This window comes from Scyliorhinus torazame, chromosome 17, assembly GCF_047496885.1.
Source record: "Scyliorhinus torazame isolate Kashiwa2021f chromosome 17, sScyTor2.1, whole genome shotgun sequence".
Lineage (NCBI taxonomy): Eukaryota > Metazoa > Chordata > Chondrichthyes > Carcharhiniformes > Scyliorhinidae > Scyliorhinus > Scyliorhinus torazame.
In genome coordinates this window covers 74,626,974-74,642,125 of record NC_092723.1, presented here as the reverse complement: position 1 = coordinate 74,642,125, position 15,152 = coordinate 74,626,974, and the positions used below count along the sequence as shown (strand labels likewise).

Sequence of the window (15,152 nt, the reverse complement as noted above, 5' to 3'; positions counted from 1 at the left end):
CTATCTGGTGCGCACCACACAGCTGATCCGGTATAGCAGGTGGAGGTAGGAACACCCAAGGGGGCAGATGATCGGAAGGCAGGCCGATCCAAGGATCTAGTGCCATCCAGACGGGCTTCAGGCTTCTGGAACGGACAGTCCCATCAATTGTGGAGATGCAGTCGCAGGGGCAGGAACTACATGAGGGGTTGTCGGCGAACGTCCAGTAGCTGCAGGTGCAGTTGGAGGAGTCCAACCGTGTGCAGCGGCAGGAGGTGGTCCTGACAATGCGTGCCACCCAGGCCAACACTACAATGGTGGCGTCCAAGTTATGGCTATGGATCAGCATGTCCAAGGCCTGGGGCATTCTGTACAGGCACTGCGGAGGCCCAGGACAGGTTTGCCGCCACACATTGCAGTGGCGCTCCTGAGCATGGCCCAGTCACAGCACGCCATGGCTGGCAACATCGGCAACATTGCTCAGGCGCTGGCTGACATGGCACAGACATAGGGAGAAGTGGCCCAGTCCTAAAGGGAGATGGTGTATTCACTGGCTGACGTGACACAAACCCAGAAGGTCATGGCACAGTCTCAGGTGATAGCTCTGCTCGCACCCCATCCCATGGAGTAGCCCAGGGGCCATCGGGCACTCCGAGAGAGGAAGATGTGATGATGCCTGTGCCAGTGCATCCCACAGGGGAGGTGCCAGAACACCGCAGCGCTTTGGACACCCCCCCACTCCTGTCCCTGGTGAATCAGGTGGGCAGCGGGCGGAACAGGGCAGCAACACGTCACCTGGGACACCTGAGCAGCAGCCAGGCTCATGCAGGCCTGATCTCCCCAGAAGACGCCCGCCAATAGGGACCCAGCTCGCAGGGCGGGTATCACAGCAGTCCGCCTCCACTCCTGCGGTACCATCGGGGGAACCACCTGACGTAATGGCGGGCCGTAAGGCCAGAAAGTTAGACACCAGTTAAGTTGGCATGGGTGCAGTGCACAATTTAGTTATAGGGGCTAGGGCACGTATCTATAAATATTTGTTCACATTAAACACCTGTTACAACCTGTCTGGGTGCTCTGTCTGATTTGTGTGAGGGATGGGCTGGTCTGGCTTGGCCAGAGAAGAGGGGGCTGGAATGGGCGGACATTGTGGGTGGCCGGCGGGGGATGATGCGATGTCCGTGCGCCTGGCCAGTACGCCCCCCCCCCCCCCAATAGTTGTTGAACCTGGAGCCGATCAAAGCATCAGTTGTCCTGGCGCACACATTGTGCGGCCACCTGTACCTGCATGAGCCAAATGTCCTGCCCATCCTCGCCCTCCCCTGCACCCTCCTCATTGGACAATGACTGGCTGGCGTTTCTCCTCCTCCTCTAGTACAACGCCCCTCTGCTGCCGATGTAGTGGAGGGCGCAGCAGGCCTCCACAATGCGGGTGACCCTCTCAGCTTCATACTGGAGGGCTGCTCCAGAGCAGATACAAAAAGTATCAGATGGAGTAGAATGTGGGAAATTGTGAGGTTGCCCACTTTGTCAGGAAGAATATGAAAGCACTATATTATTTAAATGGAGAGAAAGTGCAGAATGAGGCAGTAAAGAGGGAGTAGATTGTCCTTAAAATTGTTATGGGCCAGGGTTTAGAGAAGACCAAAGTATATCATGGAGTTCACCTGACCTATAAATTGTTTATAAATTTTGGTTATGAGGAGCACAAGGGCCAAAGCGTCAGGTGTTATGCAACAGAGGCCTTAAGCACTTTAAATCAAAAACAAAGTTTATTCTACAAATTCAGTTAACATTTTATAAACACACACAATAAGCATTTTTATCAACTACAAACATAACATACCCCACACAGCTACAGTACTCTATATTTAACCCTTAATAACTTCTCTTTTACTGATTCACTCAAGTAACAACATTCATAAATCTGACAATCCCCTTTTCCACAAAAAAGTAGGTTTGAATTCTTTAAAGAAAACAGGTATCACTTTTTAATTATAAAGTGATCTGGACACCTTTTACCAGACAGAGAGAGGGACCAAAATAAACCTTCTTTGTCTGAATGCAGCTCCCAATTGTCAAAACCAAAAGTAAAGCACAGAGCCACAAACAGCTCCCAGCTCAAAACGAAAGTAAGATCAGAACCACAGTCCAGCTCCACCCACACAATGACATCACTGAAGCTATTTGATAAACACACATTTCTTAAAGGGACATTCCAATGACTATATGAATCACAAAAAGCTAGCATTCATCAACCTTGACCATTCATGGTCAATGAGGTCACTTGAACCTTTTGCAGTATTGCATGCAGATCCTTGAGACTGGACTTGTGGCATTGACTACTACACTTGTCTGGTCCCATTGCCTTCTTAAGACTTTGGCTGGAAGGATCCAGCCCCCTTGTTGATGAAGTACATCTCCTACTCTGCACTTGCTCAACCAAGGTTTCCAGTGCTGTGTTCGAAATCTTAGAGCCTGTTCTCGCCTGAGCTGCATCATTATTAAGTAGTTTTCCACATCAAAGAAGTTCCAAAACAAACCTCACTAGCTGCTCCAGTCACGGTTCACCTCTCCTTTAAAGATGCAGGCTGGCGTTAAGGGGTTTTAGCTTCTCTCAGCCCCTCTTGAGGCATGCTTACAAAAATTAAATGTCAATAGCATATTGGAGCTCGTTATATTAGTTTAAAATGCCACAAAAGCTTGCAACTGCTATAAATTACTTGGTAAATTGTGTCACCTACCTCTAGTTTCATTTGGAGGTCTTCAATTTCTGCATTTCTGGCATGTAGGTCATGTGAAAAAGTTTCTTTCTCTGCTAATAGGATATTGTAATCTGAAGAGAGCTTTTCATGCCTTTCTCTGTGAGAAAGAAACACAGATGTAAAAGCTGTGTTCTATAGTTCAGTTTCTTAATAATATAATCGAATTAGCATTATTGATCAGAGAACAATTCTCCTGCTTAAAATCGGTTCACAGCTAAACAAGTCATTTGAATTGTGCCAATCCTTTGAAACTGATTTGATTTGAAATGTAGAAATGTAAGTATTATTCTGATATCAAGACATTAACCAGCTGCATGGAAATGGCACAGTGCACATTCTCGGCTTGGGTCACTGTCTGTGCAGTCAGCACGTTGTCTGCATGGGTTTCCTCCGGTTTCACCCAGGTCCCGAAAGACGTGCTTGTTAGGTGAATTGAACATTCTGAATTCTCCCTCAGTATACCCAAACAGGCGCCGGAGTGTGGCAACTCGGGGATTTTCACAGTAACTTCATTGCAGTGTTCATGTAAGCCTACTTGTGACACTAATAAAGATTATTATTGTACATACATCTGCTCCTGGGCACTATCTGCCATCATACACCATAAGGGCGGAATTCTCCCATTTTGATACAAGTGTTGTGGCGGGGACAGGAACATGGAGTGTTTCCTAGTGCAGCGGCCAGCAGGAAAACACGCCAAATCTTCCTGGCCCGACTTAATTTAATTATGTACCCAGGGGTTTTGTGCTGTATTGTTACGAAACCCTGCTAATGTTATGTGCAAGAGTGTTCCAACCTGAAACGGTGGTTTTATGTGGTGTATTTATTTTGGATATTCATGAGAAACGCCTGCAGAAACAGTGAGAACTCAAATCTCTCTTTCATGAAACAGAAAAAAGTATTTATAGGGCGGCACGTGGCGCAGTGGTTAGCACTGGGACAATGGCGCTGAGGACCAGGGGCGTCATTCTCCGACCCCCCAGAGGGTCGGAGAATGGCCGTTGGCCGCCGTGAATCCAGCCCCCGCCGGTTGCCGAAGTCTCCGAAGGGAGAAAAGTCGGCGGGGCGTTAATGGCGCCGCTGCCGCGGAGAATGTCACGGGTCTGCGCAAGGCAGCCGATTTTCGGCCTGCCGATATTCTCCCTTCCGGATGGGCCGAAGTCCCGGCGACGTGATGACCGTTCACGTCGACGTGAATCAAACCTCCTTTTCATCGGCGGGACCCGGTGCTCCAGGCTCACGCCGACCAGCGTGGAGGTGAGTGACGGCCTGGGGGGTTGGCTCTGGGCAGGCAATGGCGTGGCCGCAGTCTGATTGCGTGAGGAGAGGTGTGTCTCGGGTTGTGTGTGTGTGTGTGCGGCGGGGGGGGGGTGGTTAGAGTAGGCTGGGCTCCGGGGGAGTGCCGGGAGGGGGTCCGTGCCGGGGTGGAGGTTGGGGGGGGTGTCCGTGCCGGGGTGGAGGTTGGGGGGGGGGGGTCCGGGCTGGGGTGGAGGTTGGGGGGGAGTCCGTGCCGTGCCGGGGTGGAGGTTGGGGGGGGGTCCGTGCTGGGGTGGAGGTTGGGGGGGGGGGGGGGTCCGTGCCGGGGTGGAGGTTGGGGGGGGGTCCGTGCCGGGGTGGAGATTGGGGGGTGTCCGTGCCGAGGAGGGGGATGGGAGGGCAAGTGAGTTGGTCCACCTGGCCAGGTGCCAGCCTCCAACAGTTGGACCCATGCAGTCCATGCCACCTGGCTGGGGGGAGGAGGGGATATGGGCAATGATGACATGTCGTCGTTCCCCTCCCCCCCACCAGGCTGTCATGTTTTCAGGTCATCCAGCGATGTTGGCCGCCGTGGTGGCAGCCGCTCATGTCTATGTTGCCCTGAATGAGGAGGAGGAGGAGGAGGAGCGTGCCAGAGAGGCGGCGCAGGCTGCCGCAGAGGGACAGGCGGCAGCCGCCCAGGCTGGAGGGACACCTGACCGACAGGACGAGGAGGGGGAGGAGGACGTCGCGGCCCCACGGCAACGGAGGCACCCGAGGGCGCCCCGTGTGTACCGGCCCCGGCAGTCATACCAGGACCTCACGGACTGGGAATGCAGGAGGAGACTCCGGATGAGCCGGGAAACCGTGGCACACATCTGCCACCTGCTGGCACACCTGTCACCGCGTGGCACTGGCGGGGGACACCCTCTCCCCGTGTCCGTCAAGGTTACGGTGGCCCTGAACTTTTATGCAACGGGGTCATTCCAGGCACCGAGTGGGGACATGTCCGGCATATCGCAGACATCGGTGCGCCGGTGCACCGGTGCATCCGGGCAGTGACAGATGCCCTATATGCCATGGCGCACCGCTACATCCGCTTCCCCGTGGACCGGGCCAGCCAGGATGCCCGGGCCGTGGGCTTCTCTGCCGTGGCCGGGTTCCCCATGGTCCAGGGCGCGATCGATGGGATGCACGTCGCCGTGCGGCCACCTGCAGATAACAGGGCCGTGTTCACTAATAGGAAGGGGACCTATTCGATGAACGTACAGGTGGTCTGCGACCACCGCATGATGAACCTGCACGTCTGCGCCCGTCACCCAGGCAGTGTACACGACTCATTAGTGTTGTCGGGGTCATCCATCCCCGGCATGTACGAGGGACGCCATCCCCGGCTGAGGGGCTGGTTGCTGGGCGACAGGGGCTACCCATTGCGATCGTGGCTGATGACGCCTATACGGAGGCCACGCAATGAGGCGGAGGACCGCTACAATGATGCCCATGTAGCGACAAGGGGAGTGATCGAGAGGTGCTTTGGCGTGCTGAAGATGCGTTTCAGGTGCCTGGACCTCTCTGGGGGCGCCCTCCAGTATCGGTCAGATAGGGTCGGCCGCATCATTGTGGTGTGCTGCGTCCTGCACAACATAGCCCAGCAGAGGGGCGATGTGCCGCAGGCAGAGGAGGGCGGAGTGGAGGAGCAGCAGGAAGAGGCCCAGTCCTCCCCAGATGAGGGGGTTGGGGGCAATGGTCAGGGCAGACGGGCTAGACACAGGCGGGTGGCTGTCCACCGTTACCGGCTGGCCCAGCGGGCACGGGACAGACTGATAGACGCCCGCTTCACTGACTAGATGGGCGTGGGAATCGGGTAGTATGGCCACAGACCGCACACCATGGCAACAGCCGACCACCCACACCCCCCACCCATCCACCCACCCAGCACCCTCACCCCCCTCCCCAACCCCACACACCCCACCCGCATGCACCCCCCCCCCCCCCCATTGCTGATCCACCTGCGGCACAACGGGCCGGGCTCACACAGTTGCGGGTGGACGCGTGTCTATCGCAGGCCATGGAGGATGATGACAACCCGCCCTGCGATGAGCTCCTGGCTCTACATCGTTGGACTATGTCTGACCCATGGCCACAGTACCACCATCCACCCGGACCATCCCTGCATGCGGCTGTGACACTGCAGCGCACGGTCCCGTCCTCTGCCCGGGGGATGTTGATGGCGGCCCAGGGGGAAGGGGGCAGACTCACCTGGGGCTGAGGTAAGACCACCCCTCACACACACACTTGCGCTCAACGTACATGACACCCCCGCACACTTTGGACAGAGCACAAAGGCAGCTTCGGTAGGTGTAACATTGACTTTAATAACCAAAGGAGTTCATGCACGTGCCCTAGCCCCTAAAACTCATCTGTGCCCGGCACCCGTGCCAACTTACTCAGTGTCTAATTGTTTGGCCTTACGGGCCCTTGGACTACGTCTACGTGGTTCCCCAGACGGTACAGCAGAACTGGAGGTGGACTCCTGTGATTCCTGCCCTCTGACACTGGATCCCTTTGGCGGCCGTTTCCTGGTGCGTCCTGGCCTAGATGGGCCAGGCTGCGGCCCGGGCGACTGGGATTGCGAGCTGCCAGCCTGTCCTGCCCGTTGCCCACCCGATGCACCTGGGACGGAAGGGGGGGGAGTCCGAGGTGTCGCGGTGTACCGGGACCTCCCCTACAGAGGGAGCCGGGACGGAGCACACCACCTCCTCCTCCCTCGGGGTGCCCGATGGCCCCCAGGCCTCTACATGGGTGGGGGATGCGAACGGACTGGCCATCCGACGCCCCCCCGACATCTGGCGCTGCCAGTCCTGGAGGCCCGTGCTGGTATGAACAGGGGTCTGCAGGTTTGCAGCCATGGAGCCCAGGGGGTTGGCAAACCCTGCCTGTGACAGTGCGACGCCGGCTCGCACATGGCCACTGGCGCCGATGCCCTCAGCGATGGCCTGCAGAGACTGGGCCATGGCCTGCTGAGACTGGGCCATGGCCTGCAGAGACTGGGCTATGGCATTGAGCGCCTCTGCCATCTGGCGCTGGCACTGGCTCATGGCCTCCTGTGAGAGGGCAGCCATTTCCTGGGCCACAGACGCCGCCTGCACGGAAGGCCCCAGGCCTCGCAAACCGTTCCCCATGTCTGACACCGTTGCACCCATTGCCTCCACCGCGGACGCCACCCGTGCGGTGTCAGCCTGGGTGGCACGCATGACCGGCACCACTCCCAGCTCCTGGACGCGGGTGAACTCCTCCACCTGCGACCGCAGCCGCCCGTCACCCTCTTCGCTCGTCTCCGGGTCGGTGGTTGCATCGGATCTATGTGTAGGTAACTGCAGGAACCCGGGATCCATCTCGGCGGCAGATGTTCGCTTGGGTGGGCTGCCCTCCGACCGCCCAGTCCCATTGCTGCTCCTACCTCCACCTGCTGTACCGGGACGGCTGTGTTGTGCACACCAGTGAGTGTACCAGACGCCTCATCACTAAAGTGCCCAACCGTGGTGAGTGTTTCTGCGATGGTGGAGGGTGTTGGTGACAGCAGTGGCGTTGTGTCGTGCTCTTCGTCCCACTCTGAGTCCATGGCACTTTGGGGTGGGGGTTCGTCTCCACCCATCCACTCTGAGTCACTGTCCGGTATTTCGTCTTCCTGGGTAGTGCTGTCCCGGGTAGGGGTGTCCTGGGTAGTGGTGTCCTGGGTAGTGGTGTCCTGGGTAGTGGTGTCCTGGCTCGGATGTGACGGGGGCCTGTGGCTGCCCCCCTCGTCACTGGGTGGTCGCTCCCGCACGTGACGGGGGTGTCGTCTCCCTGTTGCTCCAGGTCTCTCCGTCCCCCGTGGTGTGCGAGGGGCATCCTGCGGACGTCGCATGCTGGAGGGTGCGGGTCTCTCCGTCTCCCGTGGTCTCCGAGGGGCATCCTGCGGGCGTCGCATGCTGGAGGGTGCGGGTCTCTCCGTCTCCCGTGGTCTCCGAGGGGCATCCTGCGGGCGTCGCATGCTGGAGGGTGCGGGTCTCTCCGTCTCCCGTGGTCTCCGAGGGGCATCCTGCGGGCGTCGCATGCTGGAGGGTCCGGGTCTCTCCGTCTCCCGTGGTCTCCGAGGGGCATCCTGCGGGCGTCGCATGCTGGAGGGTACGGGTCTCTCTGTCTCCTGTGGTCTCCGAGGGGCATCCTGCGGGCGTCCCATGCTGGAGGGTGCGGGTCTCTCCGTCTCCTGTGGTCTCCGAGGGGCATCCTGCGGGCGGTCTGCATCTGCGGGGATGGGTGCCTAGACGTTTGGTCCAGCGATACACAATGAAGCATGCATGGTTAGACATCAGGCAGTGATCAGGCGATACGGGGGAGGGGGATATAGGGGAGGGGGGATATGGGGACTGGCTGTCGGTGGCTCACTCGCTAGTACGCCCCCGACCTCTGCATCAGCAACCTCCCGGTCCTCAGGTCCGCCAGCCAGTTCAAGGGCCCTTTCCTCGTGTACGGTCAGTGGCCTCTCATCAGCGGGCCCTCCTCACATGCTCCCTATTGTCGTGTGCGCGCTTCTCCTGTGGGTGGGGGGGGGGGGGGGCAGGGGTAAAAGGCAACAGTGTTAGGCAGGTATATGAATGCACGCCATCGGTTGCGCGTGCATTGCAGAGGTTAAGGTTAGGGCTGGATTCACTTGGGGATATGGGGAATATGGGGGATATGGGGGAGGGGGGGGATATGGGGGAGGGGGGACATGGGGGAGGGGGGATATGGGGGAGGGGGGATATGGGGGAGGGGGATATGGGGGAGGGGGGATATGGGGAGGGGTGGATATGGGGAGGCTCACCCTGCCTGCTCTGACGAGGTCGTTCACCTTCTTGTGGCACTGGGTGCCTGTCCGTGGTGTCAGGGCCACAGCGGTGACGGCCTCTGCCACTTCCCTCCACAGACGCCGGCTGTGGCGTGGGGCAACTCTGCGGCCGTGCCCGGGATACAGGGCGTCCCTCCTCTGCTCCACCGTGTCCAGGAGCGCCTCCATATCGCGTGACTCGAACCTCGGGGCTGAGCGACGGCCAGCCATCCAGTCGGGTGTTGCGGTCGGGTGTTGCGGTCGGGTGGGGGGGAGCAGCGCGGCCTTATGAGCCGTCACGCCGTGCAGCGCGTATGACGCTGCACGGCGTGAACCACTGCGCAAGCGCGGATCCCGTTACGTCGCTGCTAGCCCATTTCGGGCCGGAGACTATCGACCCATTTTTCCGACGTGACGCAAGTTGGATTTGCGCCGTCTTTTGCGCCGATCGGCGGACTTTCCGCCGATAACGGAGAATTTCGCCCCAGGGTTCAAATCCCGGCCCTGGGTCACTGTCCATGTGGAGTTTGCACATTCTCCCCATGTCTGCGTGGGTTTCAGCCCCACAACCCAAAGATGTGCAGGTTAGGTGGATTGGCCACACTAAATTGCCCCTTAATTGGTAAAAAAAAATAACTAGGTACTCTAAAAAAAAATTTTTTTTAAAAAGATGTACTTATTAAAGTAGAAGAAATATAATGAAACTCTACAAAGAATAAACTTCTACTTGGCACATTAACAGTAAACAGTTAGTTTCTCAAAGACTTGTAACACAAAACAACCTATTTCGCCCATAATCATAAACGCTACTCAGACCCCTCCATTTCCCAAACAACAACCAGAAATCCATTGGTCAAATCTAGCCAATGACTACTACACTATACAGTCTAAGTGACCAGGACTTGGGAATGGTCTTTGGTTCAGCAAAGAAAACGATCTTTTGCATGGCTTTTTGCCTTCACAACTTCATCTCTAAGTGAACTATTTCAGATTGGCTGCTTCTCTCTCTCTCGCCCTTGATGTTGCTTCTTCAATACCTTAACACTTCATCTGTGTCTAGCCTGCTTACTGGCTCACAGTCCTCTGGCTAAATGTATCAATTGTGAAGAACATTGTTCTTTGCAATTGTAGAAGCGAATGTGGTAGTGAGCGGGAACTGCCAAGAGGCTGTCACCGCTATAAATCATTAATTGGTCGAAATTGGACCAAATCACTAATTGGTCTATTAACGAGGCCCCACAGGCTCCACATCTCAAATGGTGGTCCCGCTTTCATGCGTCGAGACAATGCACGCCAGTACCCCCCAACAAGGGAAGGCAGCACTTAAACCACTCCTGCAACCCCACTCAGCTTGCAGCCATGACACGAAGGAGATCAGCTCCACGATTCAGGGTGCAGACCTGGGAACATTGTTGGACGCGGTAGAGGTAAGATGTGAAGCCCTGTTCCCTGAGGGTCTCGGAGGGTCAGCCACAGGGTAGCCAGTGCCATCTGGGAGGAAGTACCAGCAACAGTCAGTTTGGAGAGCGTGGCCAAGAGCACCAACAGCCAGTGCCGTAAGAAGATCAACGACCTCCACCAGGCGCATGGGTAGGTTGGCACCAGACACCCAACACCCCCTCCGAGAATGCATTTGGCACCCCCCACACCCAGCAGCATTCTGTGCCCTTGCCCACCCATGTCGAGCAGTGTCGCCCACAACACCCCACCCCCATATGCCCCATAATCCCCCTCCCCCCACCCAAACGCCTGTGGTGAACGGGAGAGGGCCCAGACAGGTAGCAGGGTGCTGGACATCAGAGTCCTCACCCCCTACAAGGAACGGACACTGGAGGTCGGGGGGATCACCAAGGACAGATCTGTCAACGACATTGAGGTTGGCGTGCAGCGCAGAGGTAAGGTTACACCGGCCCCCACCCAGATGACCAGTCACAAGTGAATTGTTAATGCCATGCAGACTGATCTATCCCTCCCAATGACCACATGTCCATTCTCCAAGAGGATCCGCATCCGACGGTGCTGGCCCATCCAATGTGATCAGCACCCCCCTCTCCGCCTTCCATGAGAACACCTCGGAGGGCAGCTATGAGGACACCACCGTATTTGCGGCACAGCTATCATCCCCAACCTCCACCAGCGCAGAGACACACACCTCGATGGGCAACAGTAGTGGACAGGCTTCTGGGACACATTCTGGTGAACACCACACAATTGCCGAAGCACATCAGGCCGAGGCAGGAACGCCCAGGCGAGACAGCAGTCAGAGGTCTGCTGGATCCGAGGACCCAGCTGGATCCCAGTCAGATGCTGAGCCTCTGGACCAGGTTTACCCAAGCCGATGCAGTCGATAGTGTGTGGCTGTGATCTTCAGAGGGGGACGTCAGCGACACTGTGTCGCCCACAACACCCACCCCCATATCCTCCATCCCCCCCATACACCCCTTCATCACCATTCCACACCCAAACAACTCCTCCCACACCCCGTGGTGAACGCCGCATGTGGCTCACGATGCCCCCTCTGTGTCCCCACAGTAGAAGTTGACCCACAATAGACAGAAGAGGGTCCAGGCAGGCAGCCGGGTCCATAGGTCCAGAAGGTCCATAACCGACTGGAGGTGTTCCAGAGGTTAAGGGCATGGAGATTGGTGCCGGCAATGCATTGCATTGAGGCCAACACTGCTATGGTGGCAACCACAGTGGAGAGCCTGGTGCACGATGTCGGCATCATGAGCGGAGGTATCTCAGGTGTAGCTCACTCAGTGACAGCCATAGCTGAGCACCTCGACAGCTTGTCCCAGTCACTGGGGGACGTGACCTAGTACCAGGTGGACCTTGATGAGGCGCTGCGGGACATGTCTCAGTCTCAGGTGGGCATTGCCGAGGCCCTCCAGAGCATATCCCAGTCACTGAGGGTGGTCTCCATAGCTGAGGTGCTGCGGGACATGTTCCAGTCTTAGGTAGGCATTGCGGGGGAATCCAGAGCATGGCCCAGACACTGAGGAGCGTCGCCGAGAGCATTGACACTGTGCTGCAGACATTGGGGAGATGCCAGGGCTGGCAGAGACAGATGGCGCAGGGGCAGCTGGGGCTCGATCCTGTGCCTTCAGTGGGGTGCAGTCCAGTGCACCACCAGAGCGATGAAGATATTGGAACCACATCTTGAGGATTCCGATGCACCGCACAATGTCAGCCCGGGTGGCCACATGGGCCTCATTGTATTGGATCTTCGCATTGGTCAACAGCCTTTGTACTGGCATCATTAATCAGGTCCTCAGCGGGTACCCAAGCTCCCAAGAGCCAACCAGCTATCCTGCTGTGGTTCTTGAAGAGGCTGGGGTTGTCCGACTGCCCAGGATGTAGATGTTGTGCACACTCCCTGAGAAGTGTGCATACACCTGCATGATCTTGATGTGGATGCACACACAAGATGGGAGTTGAACCCCTTCCTGTTGATGTAGGGTACTCCGAGACAGACCGTTGAGTGCAAGGCAACATGCGTGCCATCTATTAGCCCCTGGGCCTGGGGCAAGCCGTAACCTCATAGATGCACGCATGGGCTGTAGTTTGTGAGATACCGCACAAGTCCCCGCTTGAGGCTTGGAATGAACCTGAGGCATATAAGTTCAGGATCAGGGCGGCACAGTGGCACGTGGTTAGCACTGCTGCCGCACCGTGCCGAGGACCTGGATTCAATCTCAGCCTCAGGTAACTGTCCGTGTGGAGTTTGTACATTCTCCCTGTGTCTGCGTGGGTCTCACCCCCACAACCCAAAGATGCGCAAGGTAGGTGGATTGGCCATGCTAAATTGCTCCTTAAAAAGAGGTTCAAGGCTGTGGTGACCTTGAAGGCCATCAGGAACGGGTATCCTCCTCCTCCACATGGTAGCAAGTCCGCAAGGTGCAGCACCATCCCCTTGTTCATGCGGCATACGCTGTCCATCATCAATTGTCGACTACCTTTAAGAAATGGGTGTTTATAAATGGGTATGTACATAAATATCTGTAGTGAGAGTACCTTTAAGAAATGGGTGTTTACTACTGCAGTGATGTCAGAGAATGGGTGGAACTGGGCTGTCAGTCAGCTTTTTACTTTCGTTTTACGTTGTTTGCTGCAGGGTTCATTTTAGTTTCGTTTTCAGTGTTGGAGCTGAAGCCAGACCAAGCAGGTGTATTGCTGTTCTCTCTGCCATCAAAAGACTATCTCTTGGTCATTTGGTGAATTCAGAATTATAAATGTTTTCAGTCGTGACTTTAACCTGATGTGCTTCTGGTAAAGGTTTTGTTTTTAAGTCGTATGGATGTTAAAAAGGAAAGATTAAAGGTTTACTTAGTGTTGTGGTCTTTGGGGGTTGCATTTAAATTAATGGTTGCTAAGATGTTCACTGCATGTTTTAAAAAGGTTAATTTGAGTTCATAGAATAAACACTGTTTTGCTTTAAAAAATACTTTTCCATTTCTGCCGTACCACACCTGTACAGTGGGCCATGTGCTCCCCATACCACAATCTATTAAAAGTTGTGGGTCAGGTGAACTCCATGATACACTTTGGGGTTCTCTAAACCCTGGCCCATAACAAATTGGGGGCTCAAGGGGGATAAAAGTCTATCTATTGGATTGGCTGAGTGAACTTAAGGACAGTGATGAATGAGCATATTGTGGGTGTTTTACAGGTGTGGTATTCTAGTTTAAGTGGGGTGTGTGTTGTGGACAATGGCTCTTTCAGATGCTCAGAAGTTTTTGGGGGTGGAGACAGTCACACGCAGTACCTTATGGACAGAGACTAAAAGCAGTCTGTTAGATTTGGCAAAAACATTGCAGTTAACATTACGTGACAAAATGCGAAAAGATGAGGTCATTATGGCTGCTAATGCGAAATTGCGGCTTGAATACAAAAGAGAGAGAGGAAAAAGAAAGAGAGAGAGAGGAAAAAGAAAGAGTAAGAGAAAGAAAGAGAGAGGAAAAAGAGAGAAAAGAAAGGAAAACAGAAAGAATAGCCCAAGCATAACAAAAAGACAGAGAAAGGGAGATACAGATCAGGGAAAAAGATAAAGAGAGAGAGTTTGAACTTCAGAAAATGGCCATGAAACATACAGTCAGTTAAAATTGGCAGGCGTGAAGGGAAACATACAGTTGGTAGATAGTGATGAGGATAGTGAGAAAGAGCATCATAGTCGAAGGCTTGGTGGGAATCTATTTAAATATGTCCAAGCATTGCCAAGGTTTGACGAGAAGGAGGTAGAAGTCCTTTCCATTTCATTTGAGAAGGTAGCCAAACAAATGAAATGGCCACAGGACATGTGGGTATTACTGATTCAAACAAAGCTGATAGGTAGGGCGAGTGAAGTGTTTGCATCACTACCGGAGGAGGTATCTGGCATTTATGAGGAGGTGAAAAAATCCACCTTAGGTGCTTATGAACTAGTGCCTGAAAGCTGTGATAACCAATGCTCATGTGTTGGAGAATTACAAAGATCTCTGTCATCAGATTGAATTAAAGTATCTGACTTTAAAGAGAAATGCCGAGGCTCGGAGAAATAGACGAGTCGTGCTTCTTGTTCAAAGGGACTGTCAATCGAGAAAGATTTCAGATGGAGGAAGAAGAACAAAAATGGACTATATTATTGTACCTGTTTGCATGTGTTTTTTTTTAAACATAAAAGTATATTTACAGTGTGCATTTCTTAAAGGATAGTGAAAAGGTGAAAAATGAAACCATCTTGAAGTTGATGGTTAATTTTTTTTTCTTGGGGGGAGGTGTCATGTGAGAGTACCTTTAAGAAATAGATGTTTATAAATGGGTATGTATATAAATATCTGTAGTGAGATTACCTTTATGAAATGGGTGTTTACTACTGCAATGATGTCAGAGGGTGGGTGGAGCTGGGCTGTCTGTCAGCTTTTTACTTTAGTTTTAGGCTGTTTGCTGCAGGGTGCGTTTTAGTTTCATTTTCAGTGTTGGAGCTGAAGCCAGACCAAGCAGGTGTATTGCTGTTCTCTCTGCCATCAAAAGACTATCTCTTGGTCATTTGGTGAATTCAGAATTATAAATGTTTTCAGCCGTGACTTTAACCTGATGTGCTTCTGATAAAGGTTTTGTTTTTAAGTCGTATGGATGTTAAAAAGGAAAGTTTACTTAGTGTTGTAGTCTTTGGGGGTTGTATTTGAATTAATGGTTGCTAAGATGTTCACTGTATGTTTTAAAAAGGTTAACTTGAGTTCATAGAATAAACATTGTTTTGCTTTAAAAAATACTTTTCCATTTCTGTTGTACCACACCTGTAGAGTGGGCGTGTGCTCCCCATACCACAATCTATTAAAAGTTTT

At 54.1% G+C, this 15,152-nt stretch overlaps 1 protein-coding gene across 1 annotated transcript in view; it reads right to left on the bottom strand.

Annotated features, from left to right (window-relative positions):
* sycp1 (synaptonemal complex protein 1) overlaps positions 1 to 15,152 on the bottom strand; it is a 755,262-nt gene that overhangs the window by 262,816 nt on the left and 477,294 nt on the right. Inside the window, exon 19 of the mRNA XM_072479793.1 lies at positions 2,724 to 2,841. Within this exon, the coding sequence (XP_072335894.1) occupies positions 2,724 to 2,841 (118 nt within the window). The remainder of the gene's footprint in view (positions 1 to 2,723; positions 2,842 to 15,152) is intronic.